At 49.5% G+C, this 18296-nt stretch overlaps 4 protein-coding genes across 4 annotated transcripts; 1 reads left to right on the top strand and 3 right to left on the bottom strand.

The window, feature by feature from the left end:
* Positions 1–3404: 3404 nt before the first annotated feature.
* On the bottom strand, positions 3405–4661 carry COL26b_004426 (uncharacterized protein; the record flags this gene model as incomplete). The annotated part of the gene is made up of 6 exons (XM_053177303.1): positions 3405–3700; positions 3762–3956; positions 4012–4125; positions 4178–4318; positions 4367–4445; positions 4503–4661. 6 exons carry the CDS (start codon positions 4659–4661, stop codon positions 3405–3407), a joined length of 984 nt encoding a protein of 327 aa, XP_053038662.1.
* Positions 4662–6223: 1562 nt separating this feature from the next.
* COL26b_004425 (uncharacterized protein) lies at positions 6224–7231 on the top strand (the record flags this gene model as incomplete). Its single annotated transcript, XM_053177302.1, has 1 exon — positions 6224–7231. The coding sequence occupies one exon, from the start codon at positions 6224–6226 to the stop codon at positions 7229–7231; it is 1008 nt and encodes a 335-aa protein (XP_053038661.1).
* A 266-nt stretch (positions 7232–7497) lies between these two features.
* On the bottom strand, positions 7498–8357 carry COL26b_004424 (uncharacterized protein; the record flags this gene model as incomplete). Its single annotated transcript, XM_053177301.1, has 3 exons — positions 7498–7763; positions 7840–8063; positions 8125–8357. The coding sequence occupies 3 exons, from the start codon at positions 8355–8357 to the stop codon at positions 7498–7500; spliced, it is 723 nt and encodes a 240-aa protein (XP_053038660.1).
* A 2316-nt stretch (positions 8358–10673) lies between these two features.
* Positions 10674–12338, bottom strand: COL26b_004423 (uncharacterized protein; the record flags this gene model as incomplete). Its single annotated transcript, XM_053177300.1, has 1 exon — positions 10674–12338. One exon carries the CDS (start codon positions 12336–12338, stop codon positions 10674–10676), a length of 1665 nt encoding a protein of 554 aa, XP_053038659.1.
* Positions 12339–18296: the final 5958 nt, after the last annotated feature.

Here is an 18296-nt window from a genome sequence, read left to right as displayed (position 1 = left end):
CGTCATTCAATAGCTCGTCCAGAGGCCTAGAGCTGTCGTCCCGAGATGGTTCCGTTTCGAGAAGAAGCTGGCCAAGCTCTTCACAAAATAGGATGCATTCATCTTGAGCTGAACCCGAGTTCTTAGTTGCTCTGACATGCCTCATGGCTAGACGGGCTAGTGACCAAATTAGAAAGCAGTTCAAGTTGCGCGAGAAAGGGAGATACTTGCCGAGACTGTCAATGGCAGAATCTTCGATCTCGAAATGCCCAAGTAGGTTGGGCCTGAAGCGCTGCCAGGTGACCTCGACTTGAACTCGTTTCCATATCACCGGCCGTGAGCTTTCTTCGCGGGTGGCGTACCAGACGATTCCTTTGCTTTCGTTGATGGGAATGACGAGAAGTGCTTGGGCGAAGTGAACATGGAGCTTGATACCGTATAACGTATGGGATACTGCGGGGCCCTGTAGGCGACTCAGCATGTACACTGATCGAACGGGAGTACGCCTTGGGGACATAATTTGCAGCTGCCGTGATTTCTCCACCAACTTAAATCAACTTGCAATGATGTTTTGAGATCAGAGGGTATTAGAACTGTGATTAGCATGGTTCTGGCGAGTGTATTTGTATGTACGGCTTTTGTCTCACCAATGTGACGATAGGTGGTTGATCTTCAAGAGGAAAAGTCAGGGAGCTGTCACCAACGTTTCACTCTCAAGCGGCTGCTTGTGGTGCATTGCCGAAACCTCCATCGTCATTCCGTCGGGAGCTCAGTTTGATTCCAAACGTGTCTGTTGAGCGCGATAGAGTCAAGATTCAGTCTCAATAAGACCCAATGGCCCCAACCTCATCACGTGCCGGTAATGGCCGTGATGTTTCGCGCATAAGCTGAACCAGGGGAAACGGCCCTTTGACAAGTTCCACTAAGTTTCTCCAGAACCTGAGTTACCATTTGTTGTTTCATGTCAGTAAAGAACCCTAAAATAATCCCTGGAAATGCTCCAAAAGAAGCATCTGCAGCAACTCAAGCTGATTAAGCTCTCCCTGCAACATTAACAAAGGCTGTGGGTGTATGAAGGGGACTTAGAGGCAACAAGCGCGTAGGATTCGAAAAGACACGAAGAAAACTGTTTTCCTAGAATATCCGGGAATAAGCTAACCGAGAACATTTTAAAGAGAATGCAAACAGAAGGTCAACATAAGAAACGGTGCGCATTAGAACGTACATTGTTCCCCATCCTTCCATAGGTAATGATAATTAGTAGCTATGTATCCACAGCGCCCTAGCAAGCACCGAATGAAGACGAGAATGCTGTCAGTTGTAAGCCTGAAATAGTATCTAATGTTGACATTAATTTTATACGCGATGTTGTTCAGCTTAGCATGCAGCTATTCTCAGCACTGATCAATCTATCTCTTCTGCTTGTACCCGTGACGCATTTGTTGGCAAGGGTAGACTTCTATCAACATTCATCAGCACACAACGATATGTCTTATCTACCAGTATTCGCAGATGCTGGTAGCCATCGCCGAATTTTGTGCCTGCTATTCTGACAATTTCCACCAAGACATCGATCGGACCGACATCCATTGCTGACCAAACACTGCTTGGCGGATGCGGATTAAGTGACAGGACGTCAGCTAGTGAACATCCCACGTCAAAAACTTTCTCCAAAATGGCAACTCCGTTGGCTTCGAAGGCCTTTGACGGTAGTAATCGGGAAATGAGGACGGTTTCGCGGGCTATCGACGAAGGATAGCTGAGCGACATGCTATCTCTACTATTTATGCTGCTTGATAGTAGGGATTTTGACACGCAAATCTTCCAGACGATGATCTTGAGCCACTCTCGAGTAACTAATAAGTCTGCTTGCTGTGCCTCGGGATAGTGCGATATTTTGGCAAGACAGGTCGACAATTTGTCCTGCAGCCGCCTGAATTGCGCTGCCTTTGTCGTTTTCAACGCCGGAGAAATAGGGAGGTTCATAGTGGTAATAAAGTCGAAGTCAAATGGAAGGAAAAGCGAAACCAGGTCAAGGAACCCTGCCAGAATCTCGGCGTCAGGACTAAGAGGATCGACTTCGGGCAGGTTTATCGTGGGTAGTAGCGTCAGTGGTCTTTCTCGCTGTATTGTGAAAGACCGTTCCGTGACGAAGAGCGTCCAAAACATCCGTCGAGCATATGTAGCCACGGTCTGATCTCTGATTTTGCTGTATGTTGCTTCTTCGTGGAGCCGAAGCGTTTGCAGGATTGTAACAGATTCTCTGAGATAAACCCACGCGGCATTCCCGTTATTGAGACAGAAGAAAGCATGCGAGAGAAAGAATGACGTGTAGATGTGCGTGAGGGATAGACTTTCGGCAAGATGAATATGCCGTCTTGCACGAAGCGTTTCCTGAACGAAGAATTCGGGCGTTGGGAGAATTACGCTGGGCTGAGCAGACGATAGTAGATATGCTGGCGTCGGTTCAAACTTTTGTAACAAAACTTCTGAATCCAAAGCTATGGTTGCACAGCATGATGTCAACAACCCGTACTTTTCGGGTGACTCGGAATATGTCGAGACGCATTCTTCCATGCAATTGCGATCCAATATGGGCGTGATGGGATATTTTCGTGTGAAGTAAACGTCCAGATATCGTCTGAACAGGTCGGCTGAAACTAGAGGTGACGGTCGAAATTCGACCTGAGTTTCGCTCCATGATGCGGCTTCCGTAGTTCGAGCACTGTCGGAACCTGTTCACTCCGACTTAGTTGCCGAACCTGGAGTAAGTTGCCGCCCGATGATGATATTTACGCTTAAGTCGTGGCCCTTTTGGTCCGGTCTTCTTGGGCACGGCGTTGTAAGTACAGTCAACCCTCGCCAACCGACAGTTCATGCACGGACGGCGCCCGTCGCATCTAATCTTGCGGGTATGGCAGACATCGCATGCTTGTCGTATTCTGGAAGACGCCTTCCCTGCCGTTGGATAAGCGACTTTGGGCGGCATACTCACCGTTCGCGTCTGGGAAGCAACGCATTCGAAAATTTTCTAGATGGTTATATTGTGATGATGAACAGTGTTTTGGAGAACGGACTTTTCGTCAGTCCTTTCTTATCGTCTGAGGGCTAGATTTAGACTCGTCGCGACGGTTTCAGATTAATCACCTATCAGCGAAAGATTCAACGACGAGCGTAACTAAAATAGAGTTCGATAGACCATTCTGCCCGAGTACGACAACGCTAGGGAACCGACGCCTTCGACGAGTAACAATTCCGGCAGGCAAACGAACATCAATGTTCTAGGAAGGCCATTGGAAGAGAACATGTGGTCCAGGTCGCTATGCTTTCTTAGAGCCGGGCTTGTCTGAAAGTGCCGAACAACACTAGTGAAAAGTTTCATTCATTTGACACCTAAAGCGTGGTTGCGCACTCCACAGCCTGATTTAGTGCCCAACCAGAGCCTGGTGACTGGGGCCATATCTAGTTCCATGAGGCTTAGCAGCGTCAATAATCCTCCTCATCTCCTTCTTTTCTTCCTCTGTCAACTCCACATCTCGAGACGCCCAGTTTTCCTCGAGCCTCTTGGCTTTCGTTGTACCGGGGATGGCAATCATGCCCTGAGCAGCGACCCACGCGAGGGCGATCTGGGGCAGAGTGCAGCCCTTCTTGTCTGCAAGCTTCTTAATCTCATCGACAATAGCCTTGTTCTTGTAGAAGTTCTCTCCCTGGAATTTGGGAACTGTTTTAACCAATGTCAGCACGGTGCACATACAGTAGTCACTTCAGACGAGTCAACTAACCACTGCGACGGAAGTCATCCGGGGCAAAGTCGTCCGGGCTCTTGAACGGGAAATCGTCGACCAGCCAGCCATGACCCAGAGGACTATAGGCGACATACGCGACGCCCAACTCCTTGGCGGTGTCAATAAGTCCGTCGGTCTCGTGGAGAGTCTCAAAGGCTGAGTACTCTGCTTGAACCGCATCAATCTTGGCGACTGCGTGTTGTTAGCTTCTTCTGTTGAATCTGGTTTGAGATGTGCCGAAACTCACTAGAGTTGGCCTTGCGCAATGTCGCAGCTGAGCATTCGGACAAGCCAATGTACTTCGTCTTTCCCGCCTTGCGAATCTCATCCAGTGCAGGGATAGACTCCTCGAGTGGCGTGTCTGGTATTCGAGTTAGCTTAGAAATTCAAAAGACTTGGACAGAGTGACATACTAGGGTCAATGCGGTGAAGGTAGTAGAGGTCGGGGGCGAAGCCAAGTCTCTCAATGGTTCCCTCGACGTATTGCTTGATGTGGGACGCAGAGTTGGTCACTCCACCTTTTCCAAACACATCAAAACCGCACTTGGAAGCGACTGCAAACAATTAGTTCCAGTCCAAATTGACGAGTCTCGTAGACTTACTGAAAACCTTATCGCGAACGTTGTGTTTCCTAATGAACTCTCCAAGGAGCTTCTCGTTGACACCTGCTTGGTAGACCACCTAGATGAAATAATTAGAGCCCGCAACTGCGACTGCGAAAGCTCAAGTAACACTTACAGCAGTATCCCAGAATGTGCATCCCAGCTCAATTGCCTTCAGAAGCACGGGCTCAGCCTCCTCAAGACTCAAGTTGGAACCGAGACCAAAGCTGATACCCATGGCACCAAAGCCAGGGGAAGGGACCTCAATGTCTCCGAAAGCTAGTGTCTTGACCATTTTGATGGGTTGATCAAGTGCCGTTTGATAGTTGAATTGAATTATTAAATCGCGTGTGCCAAGCTCTTTACTGACAACCAAACAGAGAATGAAGCTTGGCAACTAGACCTCTTTATATATAACAACAACTTGTACGATTGAGACTCTCTTGATGACGTACAGCGCGCGGGTGAATGAGAGAGCGCCGCGATGCACTGACGGAGTTCCGGCGTTAACATGCGGGTCGCTGACAACCTGGCAAACCGGCGCCACAAAACACGGCATCGGGACCACCCGGCGGCAAACATATTGGGGCCCATGAATCGGATTACCGAGTAGAATGTTTTCGAAGACCGGATTTAAAGCTTTTACCCGCTGACATGGACTTAAGATGGAAATATCAATGATGTATTCACTGCAATTGAAGTGATTGGTAGGTCTTCTGTCCGCCATGAGTGACTGAGATAGTCGGGATCATTGCCCGCCCCAAGATCTGGTAAACGCACGTGTTTTAGGTATCCTGTATCTTATTAAGAATGCGGATTCCCAGAAAATGTCTTTCTTGGCCAGGATTGAACGCCGCCCGTCTTGCCTTCCCTTCACTACATAGATTTCTCACTCAGCTTCTCTCTGTCATCACAGATGTATGACAATGAGGATTGCAGTCTTACAATCCGACATGAGAGTCCCCATCCTGTCGGGATTGATGACTAGTTCCATTTTCAAGATGATATCTAAGGGCCCATGAAAATCGGTGCACCCGTTTTAGGCGGGCAGCAAAGCTCTGCGAACGCAGTATCGAACTGTCATCTCGGACAAGGGCTTCAAATGCCTCGGTACCTATTCAACGAGATCGCCTATCTTTCCTGTGCTAGAGCGACTACTTTTCCTGTGGCTAGACTCTACCTTACCATCGTTCCCTTTATTACTTCTGTCGTCGTCATCGTTGTCGTCGTCGTCGCTATCACTGCTATCGTCTTCAATAGGAGGGAGTAATTGCAGCCACAGGAATGCCGCGCAGACATAGGAAAACCAGGTGGTCTAGGTGATCCCCTATCCAACGGACCAACCCATCTATTGCACTGACTATGGGACGTGTTGAACTATTCAATCTTTGTTCTTTTCGCCTCGCCCCGTGGATGCCGTGGAAAGCGCGGGGCTGGATGTTTCCTACTCACTGTGTTCCGGCAATTTTGCCCCGAAGGCGTTAATTCTTTTTACTGACGCTTGCGCGGCGGCTCGCTTTAGCTGGCAGGGTCAGTAGTTTATTGCAACGAAACAAATTTTGTAGAAACAATAGTAAGTGGTGAGCTGCGGACGTCTGGGCCCATTGAATCGTGTGCACCTTGAGGGCTCGGACTTAAAGTGCAAACACCGTTCATGTCATCTTGCTCAGAGTTCAATTCACGACCAGCTCATGGCGATTTGTGTGGATACCTAATATCTCTTGACCAGGTTTTTTGGACCTTAGTGCTTCTTTGTCGATACCGCGGCTTCATGCCATAAAAGCCAGTACTCCCCCGACTCGATATCTCTCGTCAGGTCTTACCCCTGAAGTCTGCTCAACCAGAGATCCCCCAGCCATGTTTGTTCCGCATACTGTTCTTCCGGCCTTCGGGCTCGCCGTCCTCTCTCTGGCTGCATCAGTTCACTCTCTGCCTTACAGCTATTGCAACGGCAAGAAAGCGAACGTGACGTCGGTTTATACGGTACCTGGCACCACAACACTCGAGAACCTCGCAACGCGGCGCAATGGCAATATCCTCGTCGCCTCCATTTCATCGCCGATCCTACATCAGTTGTCTCCTACGAACGAACACCCTCCGATTCCCGTTGCCAGCATAGACGGCGTTACCGGTCTTCTTGGAATCTCCGAGATGGAGCACGACTCTTTCTACGTCGTTGGATCGAACCTGACGTCGACTGAGAACTCTAACGGAGTGTGGAAAGTCAATCTCCGCAACTTCGAAATTTCCCGAAACGGCACTGTCACCCAGCCTGCCGAAGTTTCATTGGTCCAGCGCATGCCCTCAGCAAAGCAGCTCAACGGCATGACCCGTCTGGCAGCGAACGATACGAAGAACCTTCTTATTTCGGATTCAAGCGCGGGGACGGTCTACCGTCTTGATGTCGAGACTGGAGTCTTCGATACGGTTCTCGAGGAGCCTGAAATGGCTCCGTTGTCTACCGGTCTCAGCATCGGCGTCAATGGCATTCGCATTCGCGGCAGCGACCTCTTCTTTGTGAGCTTGGACCAGGGTCTGTTTGCAAAGCTTCCCATCTCCCTTGCCGATGGATCGGCAGCTGGGCCTGTCCAGGTTCTAGCCTCAAACATCACCTTCGGCGACGACTTTACGCTGTCAAAGGACGGGAAATGGGCTTATGTTGCCACAAACGGTCCTCAAGAGGTTCTCAAAATCGATGCAGTTAGGGGCGGAAAGGATGTTCTCGCATCCTCACCCTTTCTGGGGTCTGCGTCGTCCGTGGCTTTGGACAGATTTCAACCTGAAAGGATTCTCTATGTGACCGGCGCGGCAACGGCGGGTAATAGTACTATTGGCCAACTTTCTAGGGTTGCCCTCCAGTGCTGAGGCGATGTCAAAATTCATCATTTGCGAAAGGATAGCTCCCGACACGAAGGATAGCTCCTGGCATGTAAGGCGGGGAGCGACGCTTGACCTACCAGAAGAGTGTGTTGGCGAGGACCTGAGGGGTGACAGGGAAACTCTAATTGTTAGTACTTTCGATATGGCCGAGTCACGTTAAGGTTGTGAGGACTTCACAATCCTTGTGCAAATTGTGTGCATGAGTGGCCTTTGCGTTATACAGAATGAAAAGGGGTATTTTATCCATGACGCTATCTAATGGTTTTCTTTCGTTGCTCCCACCAGCTGTGTAGTGGAGGTGCACCTGAGCACAAAATGTCTATTGGTGTGTCCAAGAGGAATTTGTCGATTACTTCTGGCGGGGCGATACCGAGGTCGTCCAGTCGAAATAGACGTTGTCCGAACTTCCTCAACATTGCGGAGAAGCCAGGCACGACTTCTGCTACTTTGAAGAGTTCGTAGCCTCTCTCGAGCATTCCAGTGCCTGTCATCGTGTCCATGATCGCCCTTGCCGCTCCTAGTGAGCAAAAGTTGTTAGCAACTGTAAACTTGAGACCCGGATTCCGGGCTGTAGCCAAACGTCTGTCACTTACCGATGCCAAACCTCTCCATCTCTGTTTCCGTTTCGATGATTTGATACTTCGTAAACATTGGGTTGGTTGTCTCCAGCTTCCGTGCTTGAACGTGCATATTGTAGAGACTGATTTCGAATGGGGAACCCCGAGTGGCCCAGACAGTCCAAAAGTCCTGGTTATGGGTGTTCTCCACGTATTGAACGAGATCGTCGATGACTGCCTTCTCAAATATCCACTCCACGCTGAGAGAAGAGTACGAGTTAGTTGGTGTGGTTGGCAGTTGGGTCCGCGAATCTTGCCTACCTCTCCAAGTTCCAGAACTTCTGCCCAAACGACTCAATGTCCCGATTGAGTACGTTCGCAGAGCTGCCTATGATGGCTCGCATGAAGTCGGTGTTGGTCATTTTAGACCTGAATATTGTTGGGTTCTTTATGTAACTGTCGAAAGTCTGCCTGATGCTGAACGGCTGCACAGCAATGGCTTCGGAGTCCAACCACAGTGCCCAGTCATACTTGAGTTCCATAGCCGCGGCCATCTTTTTGATTGTTTGGTACTGATATTTGTTGCGTTCACTTATCAGCGCCGAGGTGTCTGCGCCCGTGATCTTGCCTTTAGTCAAAGTGTGAAAAACTGGCGGCAATATGTCGAAAAGGTTCACAATGTTGAACTTCGGTTTCGGTCCGTTAATGTTCGCCGGTGGTGTTTGGAATATGCTAAATGTTTCGCCACAACTCTTCAGACCGTTCAAGGCATTTTGGAACTCCTTCACCTCATTGGAGTCAGAAGCGATTACGTGGATGTCGATTTCTTGGTAGTCGGTGCACAGGCACATGAATGACTGGAAGAACTCGATGGCCAGCGGTATATGTTTTGTCTAGATGCCAAGCATGTTAGTCCATCAGTACTCAGCATCAGTGCCTTCCCGTGAAGAGAACCTACGTATGTTGGAAGGATGATGGCATATTTCAAACCGTTTAGTCCGGCCGGTTCTGCTGTTGTTGAATGACTTGGAATCAGTGAAAGAGTCTCGCCATCGTCGGTCGTATTCGTTGTCGCATCGGTATTGTGCGTCGACTGGTAGTCATGTTGTGTCTTCGAGTGGCCCTCGGTAAAGTGAAGAGAGCCCAAATCGAATTGTGGCCATAGGTTAAGGCTGAAGAAAACCACCAATATTACCAAACAGCTCAAGCAACTCAAGTACACGATGCGTGCCTCTCGCGCTTGCACTGAAAACCTCTTCGTCGATATCATGATCGCAAGTCGGCCATCTGTGGAGGGATAAAAGTTTCTGCCCGGAGGCAACAACAGACGGTTTCTGCACGCTGTCCTTCATCCTATATAACGCTGCCCACGATAGGGTTGCTGGCGTAATCGAAGTTTCCATCCTCCTGCTCGCAACCTTGAACTAGGAACTGGCCCGTCAACTCGTTGTCAAGGGTATATGGACTTGAGTTGAGGGGCTGAGTCTTATCGCAAGTTGATGGGAAATGTCGATGTACATTTGACCGTTTCAGAAATGAGACCAAGCTGGGGTTCAACTCATGATATTGACTTTTCTGCTGAAACGTTCGCATTCCGTCCATCCCGTCTGGCTGAGTGGCCCTTTCACCAAATGTCCGTCCCCCACAACTCTCACCCCGTCTTCTCTGTCATGACTTCGGCGAACGGCAAACCTTCATGACTGGACATGTCCGCTTCACTGTACACGTCTAGGCTCATCCTTGCTCTCTCCAGAGCAACTGACAAAGGGCCACCCTCCGCGGCGCACCCCTCATGCTAGCCGGCGCACCCTTCGGTGGCTGGAGTGTGGCTAGGCATGTGTGAAGTCCGCTGCTGTACTGCTTTACTAGAGGCTGTCGTGTAAGCCTTGCTTACTCTGCCCTCTACCCTCCGGCCTGCCCTCCTTCTGGGTTTCGCTCTGCTAGCTTGCCCTAAGCCCTGCCCTCTATAAGTGAGGCCTTAGAAGCAGAGGAAGGCCAGCCAGCAGAGGGTAATCTAGCAGGTGAGTAGCAGAAAGTAGGATAAAGACCGTGTTTTCACAGTAACACAGAACTATCGCGAGTTTCCTAAGCAGCCAATCGCCAGTGATTACCTCAGCGTCAAGCCACCGAAGGGTGCGCCGGCTAGCAGGAGGGGTGTGAAATAAGAGCCCCCTTGACAAATTGAAGCGCTCCTTGTTTCCCCTTCGCTCCCAGGCTAAGCCTTGAAGGCCCTATCCGCGCGGCTAGTATCCGTCACACAAGCGTCACCTAGGTCGTCGTTGAAAAGCTTGTTCCTCACTTGGCTATGCGGAGCAGGCCAACCCCTGTCAGTGAGACCCCAGGTTCCAGAACGTTGGACAGGTGTGTATGGTACGGGTGATGGATGAAACCCATCATCTGTTCAATGGTGTCTTCGTCTTGAGAACCGTCTGAACGGCGCCCTCATCTGCGGTGGGATCATTGCAACGTAAGCTAGTACGCGATTCCGAGCGTCATTCGGAAACCGATTCGTGCTAAAACTTGACAGTAGATATCCTCTGCCGACCCAACCGAGTCCGATATTGATGCTTCGACGGATAAAGCGTTCAAGGCTTCCATGGTGACCAGGACAGGCCACCCACTTCACGGAGTTTAAAGTTTCCCGGCCCCCGCCTTGTGTCTTCTGAGAGCGTTGTAAGTGCGCCCACCGGCCTGCGCTTACATCGTTTGCAGGCGAGAATAATAAAGTCTGAAGTATTAACTCCAAAGTTTGAAGGGCACTAAGAGTAAGACAGCAAATGGAAGAGAGGAGCGTCGTAATCCACTGACTACTTTGGATCAATCAAGGAGAAGCATACGATTATTTCCAAAATCCTGCATCATTCAGCCCTTTATAAGTCTTCTCCACCATCCTTCGCCTTGCCCGAGTGATCGGATTGCCCAAGGCGATCGACGTAGCGATCTTTCATAGGCGCACTCTCGTAAGCATCCGAACCCCCCGCTCTCTGATACCAGTAAGCCACCACCGCGTACAGACAGTCATTCCCAGGCCCCCAATTGTTCGGCTTGTACTTCTCGATGTACGCTTCAAAGCTCTTGTGAAACGGTACATCGTCGCATACGTGAAAGCGACAGACAGAGGTGTGACCATTGGCGTCCAGTTCCACGTAGGGCTGGCAAGCGTAGGCACTGTCGAAGGTTGGGAAGGGCGGTTCGGCCGCCCACGCATATCCAACGTAGTCCTCGGACCCTGTTCCGAAGGTCGACGGGAACTTTTCACCGTCAACGAAGAACTTCTCATCTCCTTCTCCCCACCACCAGTCAATTGACTTCTCGCCGCCGACGCCATACCACCAGTCTTTGGCCGGCACTTTTGGTTCTTGCCAGTGATTCCAGACATGCATCTGCACTCCACAGAAACGACCAGGGCCATCGTCCAAGATAAGGAGTGGCCAGTCTATGTCTCTCCCTTGGCTGATGGGTCGCTCTAGGAATGCGTCTCGGTGCCACTTGGCGTGGAACCGTAGCATGTCCTTTGCAGACTTTTCCAGCGGACGGTGGCAGATCGTTAAAAAGAGTTTTGCCTCTTTCTTCCCATCGTTTGTAATCTTGAGCAGAGCACGGTCGGAGAACGGCATGAACCAGTGACTGTAGAAGCCGCCACCGTCCGTTGACCCTTGGGTTAAAGAACGGTAGGTCTGAATACCAGGAACACTTCCGAAGAAGTCCCCGAGTGGTGCCCAGACGCTTGGGGTCTTGTCGTTGTCCCATATGATCTGGAAAACCAGCTCGCGTAAGATTTGAGCAGTTTCCTGGTGAGACTCTGGAAGATCCAACGGAACAACCCGCATTCCAGTAATAGCCCTGTTTCCAATGATCTCCCGGACGGCATGTGTCTTGCCAGGTGGGATGGTAACGGTGAGGGTCTCCAACGTGTCATCTTTGGATCGTGGGAGTGCGGACCATCCACGCTGGCCGAGTTCGCGATCAGCAGCGGCGAGCGCTAGACAAGCCTCTCGGTCAAAATTCCCATCAAACCGTGGCACTTTCGTATCTTTAGGGAACTTGGTGTACGTGAAGTGATAGTATGCTCCCCAGCCGGGACCAAGACGAATCTGTGCATACTTGTTGTAGGGGATGGGGATGAAGCAATTGCGGCCTCGTGACAAGGTCGGTGCAATTGAGGGGAAGTTGAGCGGCATGCCTTGAAACCGATCAAAGAAATCTCGGAAAGGCATGTCAATCACCGGCTTCTCATTATCTCTGTCGTCGATGAAGACCTGGATGCGTCCCATGTCAGGCATCGCAGACCAAGTTCGCCAGATGACTCCTGGGCCTTCTTGCTCGAAAGCGACGACCCATTCTCCCTCCTCGCGGATGATGCCTCGGCCATCGTCATTTGCATCCCAGTCGATGTAGGTGTCGGTATCCGGGTCGTACCGAGAGCGACGGTCATAGCTCGACATGCACCCACCGCGCTCCTCCGCCTCGGGCGGTTCCGCAAGACGCTCGAGGTCGTAGAGCCTTCGGACAATATCAGGATATGTCAGCTGCATTTTTCTGTTTTCTCGTCGGGTCCTCGAAATAGATGGACAACCTAGGATGAGGGGTCAAAACATGTTGCTCAGGTCGGCATTGATGCGGTTCCCGAGGTCTTATACAGTTGGGGTAAAACAACCCGCAACTGCACATGACTAGTTTTAAGGTTTGTAACAGACAGAGAACATCACCCCTGCCATAGCCAAAAGCGTGAATGGTGACATTACATCAGCCCATTCTTGGGTCATCCGTAGCTCGGTTACGTTGATGAACACAGGTGACAGGAGGGTCAAGCGTGGGAAAGCCGAGCAGCCATATGACATTGCATTTAGGTATGTGTATGATTGGCATCTCAGGCTTGGGATCAAGCCACCCCCTTATTTTTAGTGATGTCAAGACATCACACAAGTGCCATCTGATCCCCAACTAGCAACCCTACGTACTCGTTATCTCAGCCATTATCTATGGACTTCTAAGCCAGCAACGCTTTCAACAAGTTCCAAGCCAAGCTTCTTCTCACGATTAGTGAATGCAAGTAATTAAGACATCGCTTAATTCTCCTATGTCTCAGTGGCTATACTTCCTGTGCACTTAGTAACTTTGATGAGGATAATTGTAATAGACGACGACGATAGACGACGACGATAGACGACAATAACAGTAACGACAATAGTAACAAAAATAATAATATTAGTAGCGACGATAGTAAGGTATAGCCACAGGAAAAGTAGTCACTCTAGCACAGGAAAATAAGGCCGTCCAGTAATTAATGCAGGTAATCCTCGGCAACGACCTACGAAAGCAAATTTACGATATGGCCAGTTGATTCATAACAACATTGTCTGATGGGTGTTTTCCATGTTCATTTCTGTGTATGTGTATCTGAAGCCCGCATGGACAAGTAATACGTCAGATTCTATGATGTTAAACACAAAGGTGTTGTACGAGAACTTGCGGTTCCAGACACACGGCCTTCGCAATTAGAATCTTTCAGTCACGGACCAATGGTAGTTTAACAATAGTATTGTGGTTTAATCCATGGCTTATTGTGTAGCGGACAAAGGCAAATAACAGCATGAGTCCGTTGTTTCAATGGCTCAGTCTGGACATAACCTGCAGCCAAGACGCCTCATTATCTTCGTATCACAAATGCATTCATGAATGAAACCCTCAAGGCCTTCTCTATTCTACCTTCCTACCATATAAACACGTCCTGAATGTTGTTGGGTTTCTTGGCAGCCACAGACCCACATCATCCCACTTACCAAAACATCAACCCGAAGCAACAACCAAGCATCATCTCAACCAGCCTCGATTAACAGCGAAATGTTATCACAGACTTTGTCACCAACTTCTCCGATCGCAAAGCTCGAGGCCCTACCTTTTGAACTTCTGCTTCAAATTGCAGAATACCTCGCACGCCATGACCCTCCCTTACAAGAAAAGTGTCTGGTTGGACAATACCTTGCCAAGGGGGACGAAGAACGAAGTGAATGGACCGGAAAAGTTTGGGAATTGACACCGTCTCTGGACATCAGATATCCTGGTGAGTTGTTGGTGTCTTCGTTCCAAGTCTCGGATCTACTCAACTTGGGGAGGTGCCACTCACGGCTGCAGGCAGTCTGCGCGGAATTCGTCTATCGTCAGCCGAATTTGGTTGGCAACAGAAAGGAAGGTCTCCCAAGATTCCTTCACACCATCACATGCAGAAGACCCGAACTCCAAAGCTCAGTCACCGATTTGGCTGTGTCGTGGTTGAGATCCGGGAACTCTGGCCCTGGATACAGAGGCGCGGACATGATCAAGAAGTATTTGCGACCAAACTTGATCAATCTCACCAACTTGAGGGCCCTAGACATTGAGAACCACCCATCCGACGGGACAGTATATCTTTCTCGATGGTGTGCTCTACTTCCGCACTTTCCTGCCTTACGTAGACTGTCAATGAGAGGCTTTCGCAAACAGCTATCAAAGCTCTTGCCTCGGCTGCCGCAGGTTGATGAGGCATGGTTCTATAATTGCACGGTTTCAACCAAACCGGAATGCCGGCGAGTTATCGCCTGTCTTCCAAACATTCGTACGCTAGTCAACTTTCGCAGCCTTCGACATCTTCCTGAAAACGCCCTCGACGAGATTTCGAATAAGCTGGAGACCTGTGCTTGGCTTGTGCCGTCGAAGAATATGGCTGATTGCAACAAAGGTCTGCGCCGATTCACAAAACTGAAACATCTGAAGATCATGGACTTGGAGGCCTTTCTCCAAGGCAATTTCGTCAATTTCTCAGATACTCTGGAGACATTGGAGCTAGTGCGCGGTCCCGCCTCAATGTGGCATCACGGTCCGTTGGATCAAGGTTCCTACACCAGATTGCGGTCCCTTCTTGTGCAGCTTGCAACCCAGTGCGCGCAGATATACAAAACGATGAGGATTGTTGATTTGAGACGCATTTATGCTGACCTTCTTGGTAGCCATCCGAGCATCCGCCGCGCGATGCAACTCTTCAGGTACTTCATCGAAGATAACTTCCTCGAGAACGGCAGTCAACTTCTTCTTCGCGGCGAAGATAAACCAACGCTGGGTAGCAGCTTCCGCTATAGGCTACCTGTTCCCTCTTCCTCATTAACTGGTTAACATGAGTGAGTGATGAAAACGGTGTTGAAGTTTCCTATCTCATCGCACTAGATAGGCGAAATAGTGTAAATTGGCTCTTTTGATGCTCAACATTTTTGCCATCACTTCTGCCAATGCCTCCAAAGAAGCTTCTGCATCTTCTACATGTGCTGCACTGGATTGGATTCATCGTAAGTTGGTGAGAGTGAGGTCGTTGGCAGGAATTCCAGTAGACCTTCGACACCTGATCCTACCCAATGAATCTTTCACCAAAGTGTTTCTGTGCATAACATCGTACACGCCATTTTCTGATCCCATGATACTATGTGTCTTCATTGTCATGTTCCTCAAAAATTGAATTTTTAGGGTAGATCCTTTCGCCAGTTGATGTAGCTTCTGTCTCAAGCGAAGCCGCTGCATTCCACTTACTTCACGACGTGATCGGCAATACCGATTCTTGATCTTGCTGTTCTCCGGTACCTGAAAGCTATAATACGGCTTGCATTCATTATTAAAGCGGCATTTATTTCGTGAAAAACTGACAACCATCAGTCACGGCATCAGGAACCTGAGTGACAAGAAGGGACACGTTGCATTGGTTTGATAGATGACCTGATTATACGGACTTCTGTTGAAGTCAGGTAGCATCTATGCATGTTATCCCTTGTTCCGTCGTCTTCATTGTCCCTGTTGCTGTCCACGCTGTCGTGCTCTTGGTCGTCACAGTCTCCATCAACTGCCACTTGAAACTAGTGAGATATTCATCCACTTTGAGCTCAAGCTTCCTCTCTCAGCTGACAACCCGATTGGCCTTGATGTGTACCTCGCGGCCGGGTTGTATGTCCAAATCCGATCTCGCCTTTTTAGAAGTGACCCCAGTCATACCTGCAATGTCACCTGCATTGCAGGGATCATATTTTGCTCCGATCTCAGACATAATACAGATCATAAAAGGGAACGTCATAACTGTGATACCACTCCTCCTGCGTCAAGGCACGATCCCTCGTCCACTGCTTTCTTTCTTTCTCATTTCCCTCATAGGGCCAACATACTCTGCCACGTAGCCTGTCCTTGTTTTTGAAAGGAGTTCTGCTCGGGACAACCAGGTCTATATGAAGTATGGTTGGACTCAGGTGGATCCCCAAATTTCTTGTGGTTTCCGTCCATTTTGTGTTCGTTTCCTTGTCCATTCGAAACTCCCAGGATGATTCAATTGTCATCTTTGCAGTATTTCCTCTCCTTTCATATCGGAAGAAAAATTGGTGTTTATTCTCCTCGCAGTGCCACAACTCCATGAGCTCCAGCTTGGGCATCCTGCTTGCCGCTCGTGCAGCAAGATGCAGCAGTTTGTTGGCGCGTGTATACTTCATTGAAGCTCCAAGCCTGGGCGATGTAAGAGCTAAATGTCTCAGCTCTGGCCAAGGCTGAGGGCCTGCCGACAAAAAGAGATCCAGAGCATCAAATACACACGTTGCGTAGAGCGTTTCAAGCTGACGACTTGCCTTGGCCGCGGCCGTTGCTATGTCAAATATGTCTGGCGCATCGGCTCCGGTGTGCATCCAAGGATGGCTCTCTTGCCAAAGAGATACCCTTTTAACTTCCTTTGGCATCTCGGTTAGAAGCGTCCAATACGCCAGACCAAGCAACTCATCATGTCGCTGGTCCATCCCACGCCAAGGCTCGTAAACAAGCTCCTCGACATTTGGTAACATTCCAATTATATATTCGAGAGCTTGTGGAGATGGGGTTCTGTGGTGTTGCAGGCTGATGGCAAACCGCGAGACAGCCGAGATCTTTGCGCTGCTTAGAAACTGCAGGTCGTCGTTGTCGGGAAGAACGAAGTCGAGGAGATTTCCAAGCATCCGTTGCGTATGCTCACGACCATGATCCAGGCTGCGCCTGTCTAGAGACTGCAGCCTCTGCGGGTCGTCTTTGTCGGAAAGACCAAAGTCGAGGAGATTTCTAACCGTCGTACGCATCTGCACACGGCCATGGTTCCGTTGGCTGATCTGTTCGACCCGCTCTCTTCTTCGTGGTGTCGGTACCATTCAAATCGTGCAAATTATTCACGTCCAAATTCTTGAGTCTGAAATTTGGCCAGGCATGCAGGGTATCGCTTGGGGAACTTGCGCTCAACTCAAGCGATAGACCGCCACATCCCTGCCATCCCGAGAGGGTCTTGAAGAGGCTCAGCAAATTCCTGCTAAATGCCTGGTTGTTGAGATGAATTGTCGTCTCGTCTTCTGCCACGCCGTAGTCCTCGGGCACGTACTTTTCCAACTCCACGTGGAGATGGATCTTTTTGACGAGTCCACATCGGTGGCCGTGCATAATGTTACAGAAGTAGGCCACTTCCTCTTCTCGAAGAAGATTGAACGAGTCGTAGAGGAAGCCTTCGAAAAATACCTGCCATTCTTTGCAGACCATGGAAAGCTCGGGGAACCTTCTTCTCTTCGCATCGGTTCCGGCAGCCTCGTCTAGAACCGCCAGACGGAGTTCTGTTGGCAGTTCACTCCATCCTGTGAATGTAACCACGGTTGTGCTGGTTCTGTGTGTCTGGCACTCTGTAGTCTTATTCGCATGCCCTGTCTCTTTAGAAACGCCGGCTGCATTTTTAGTAGTGGATTCGAGAACTTTTCCGGTAGTTTCCGATGATTCGCTGCGGACGTTCATTTTTGGTGCTTCCAAAATAAGGAAAGTTGATGATGTTCTATGTGTAGTATGATGGTCCTTGGTGTATCAAGCAGAAAGGCTTTGCAGATGTCAAATGAGAGTCAACTTTGTGGCTACTATCAAATCTATAGGTCATGTTCTCCAAAATGTCTCACAAGGTCAGTCGTTTTAACGTTTACAAACATGAGGGGCAGGAAGCTTTATGAAACTAGACCTTTATGGTCTCGGGACAGTTAGGTTACCACCAGTCACTTGTGAACTTATCAGGATGGGTCACTCTACGGTATACCTTGAGAGTGGTGCGAAGGACACGGAAGCGTCATCATGTACAGACTCACGGGCATGGCGGTACTGGATGAAGCTTTGCTGTATTAGGATAGCCCTGTTACAATTGTTGAGAAGCATCGTCCGGCTGATTGCAATTCTTTTCTTTGAGTAACTCAATACCTATTAAACAATGATAGCTGTTGAAGATCTTGAATGCAAATAGTAGGAATTGAACTAAACTACACCCTTACACGGGCTTGAGAGGATGTCTTTTCTTCGCGCGTCCACTCTAGATGCGAATTTCCCCACATGACGTGGTATGCTCACAGTCACAATCACAATCATCCTCGCTGACCTCGAAATCTGAGCCCCTGTCGGAGCTGAGGTCATCAAATTCTGACATGCATTCCTTATCCGTTAGGAAA

Source organism: Colletotrichum chrysophilum (assembly GCF_026319265.1).
Source record: "Colletotrichum chrysophilum strain AFK26 chromosome Unknown scaffold_27, whole genome shotgun sequence".
Taxonomy (NCBI): domain Eukaryota; kingdom Fungi; phylum Ascomycota; class Sordariomycetes; order Glomerellales; family Glomerellaceae; genus Colletotrichum; species Colletotrichum chrysophilum.
This window is presented reverse-complemented; position numbering and strand designations above follow the sequence as displayed.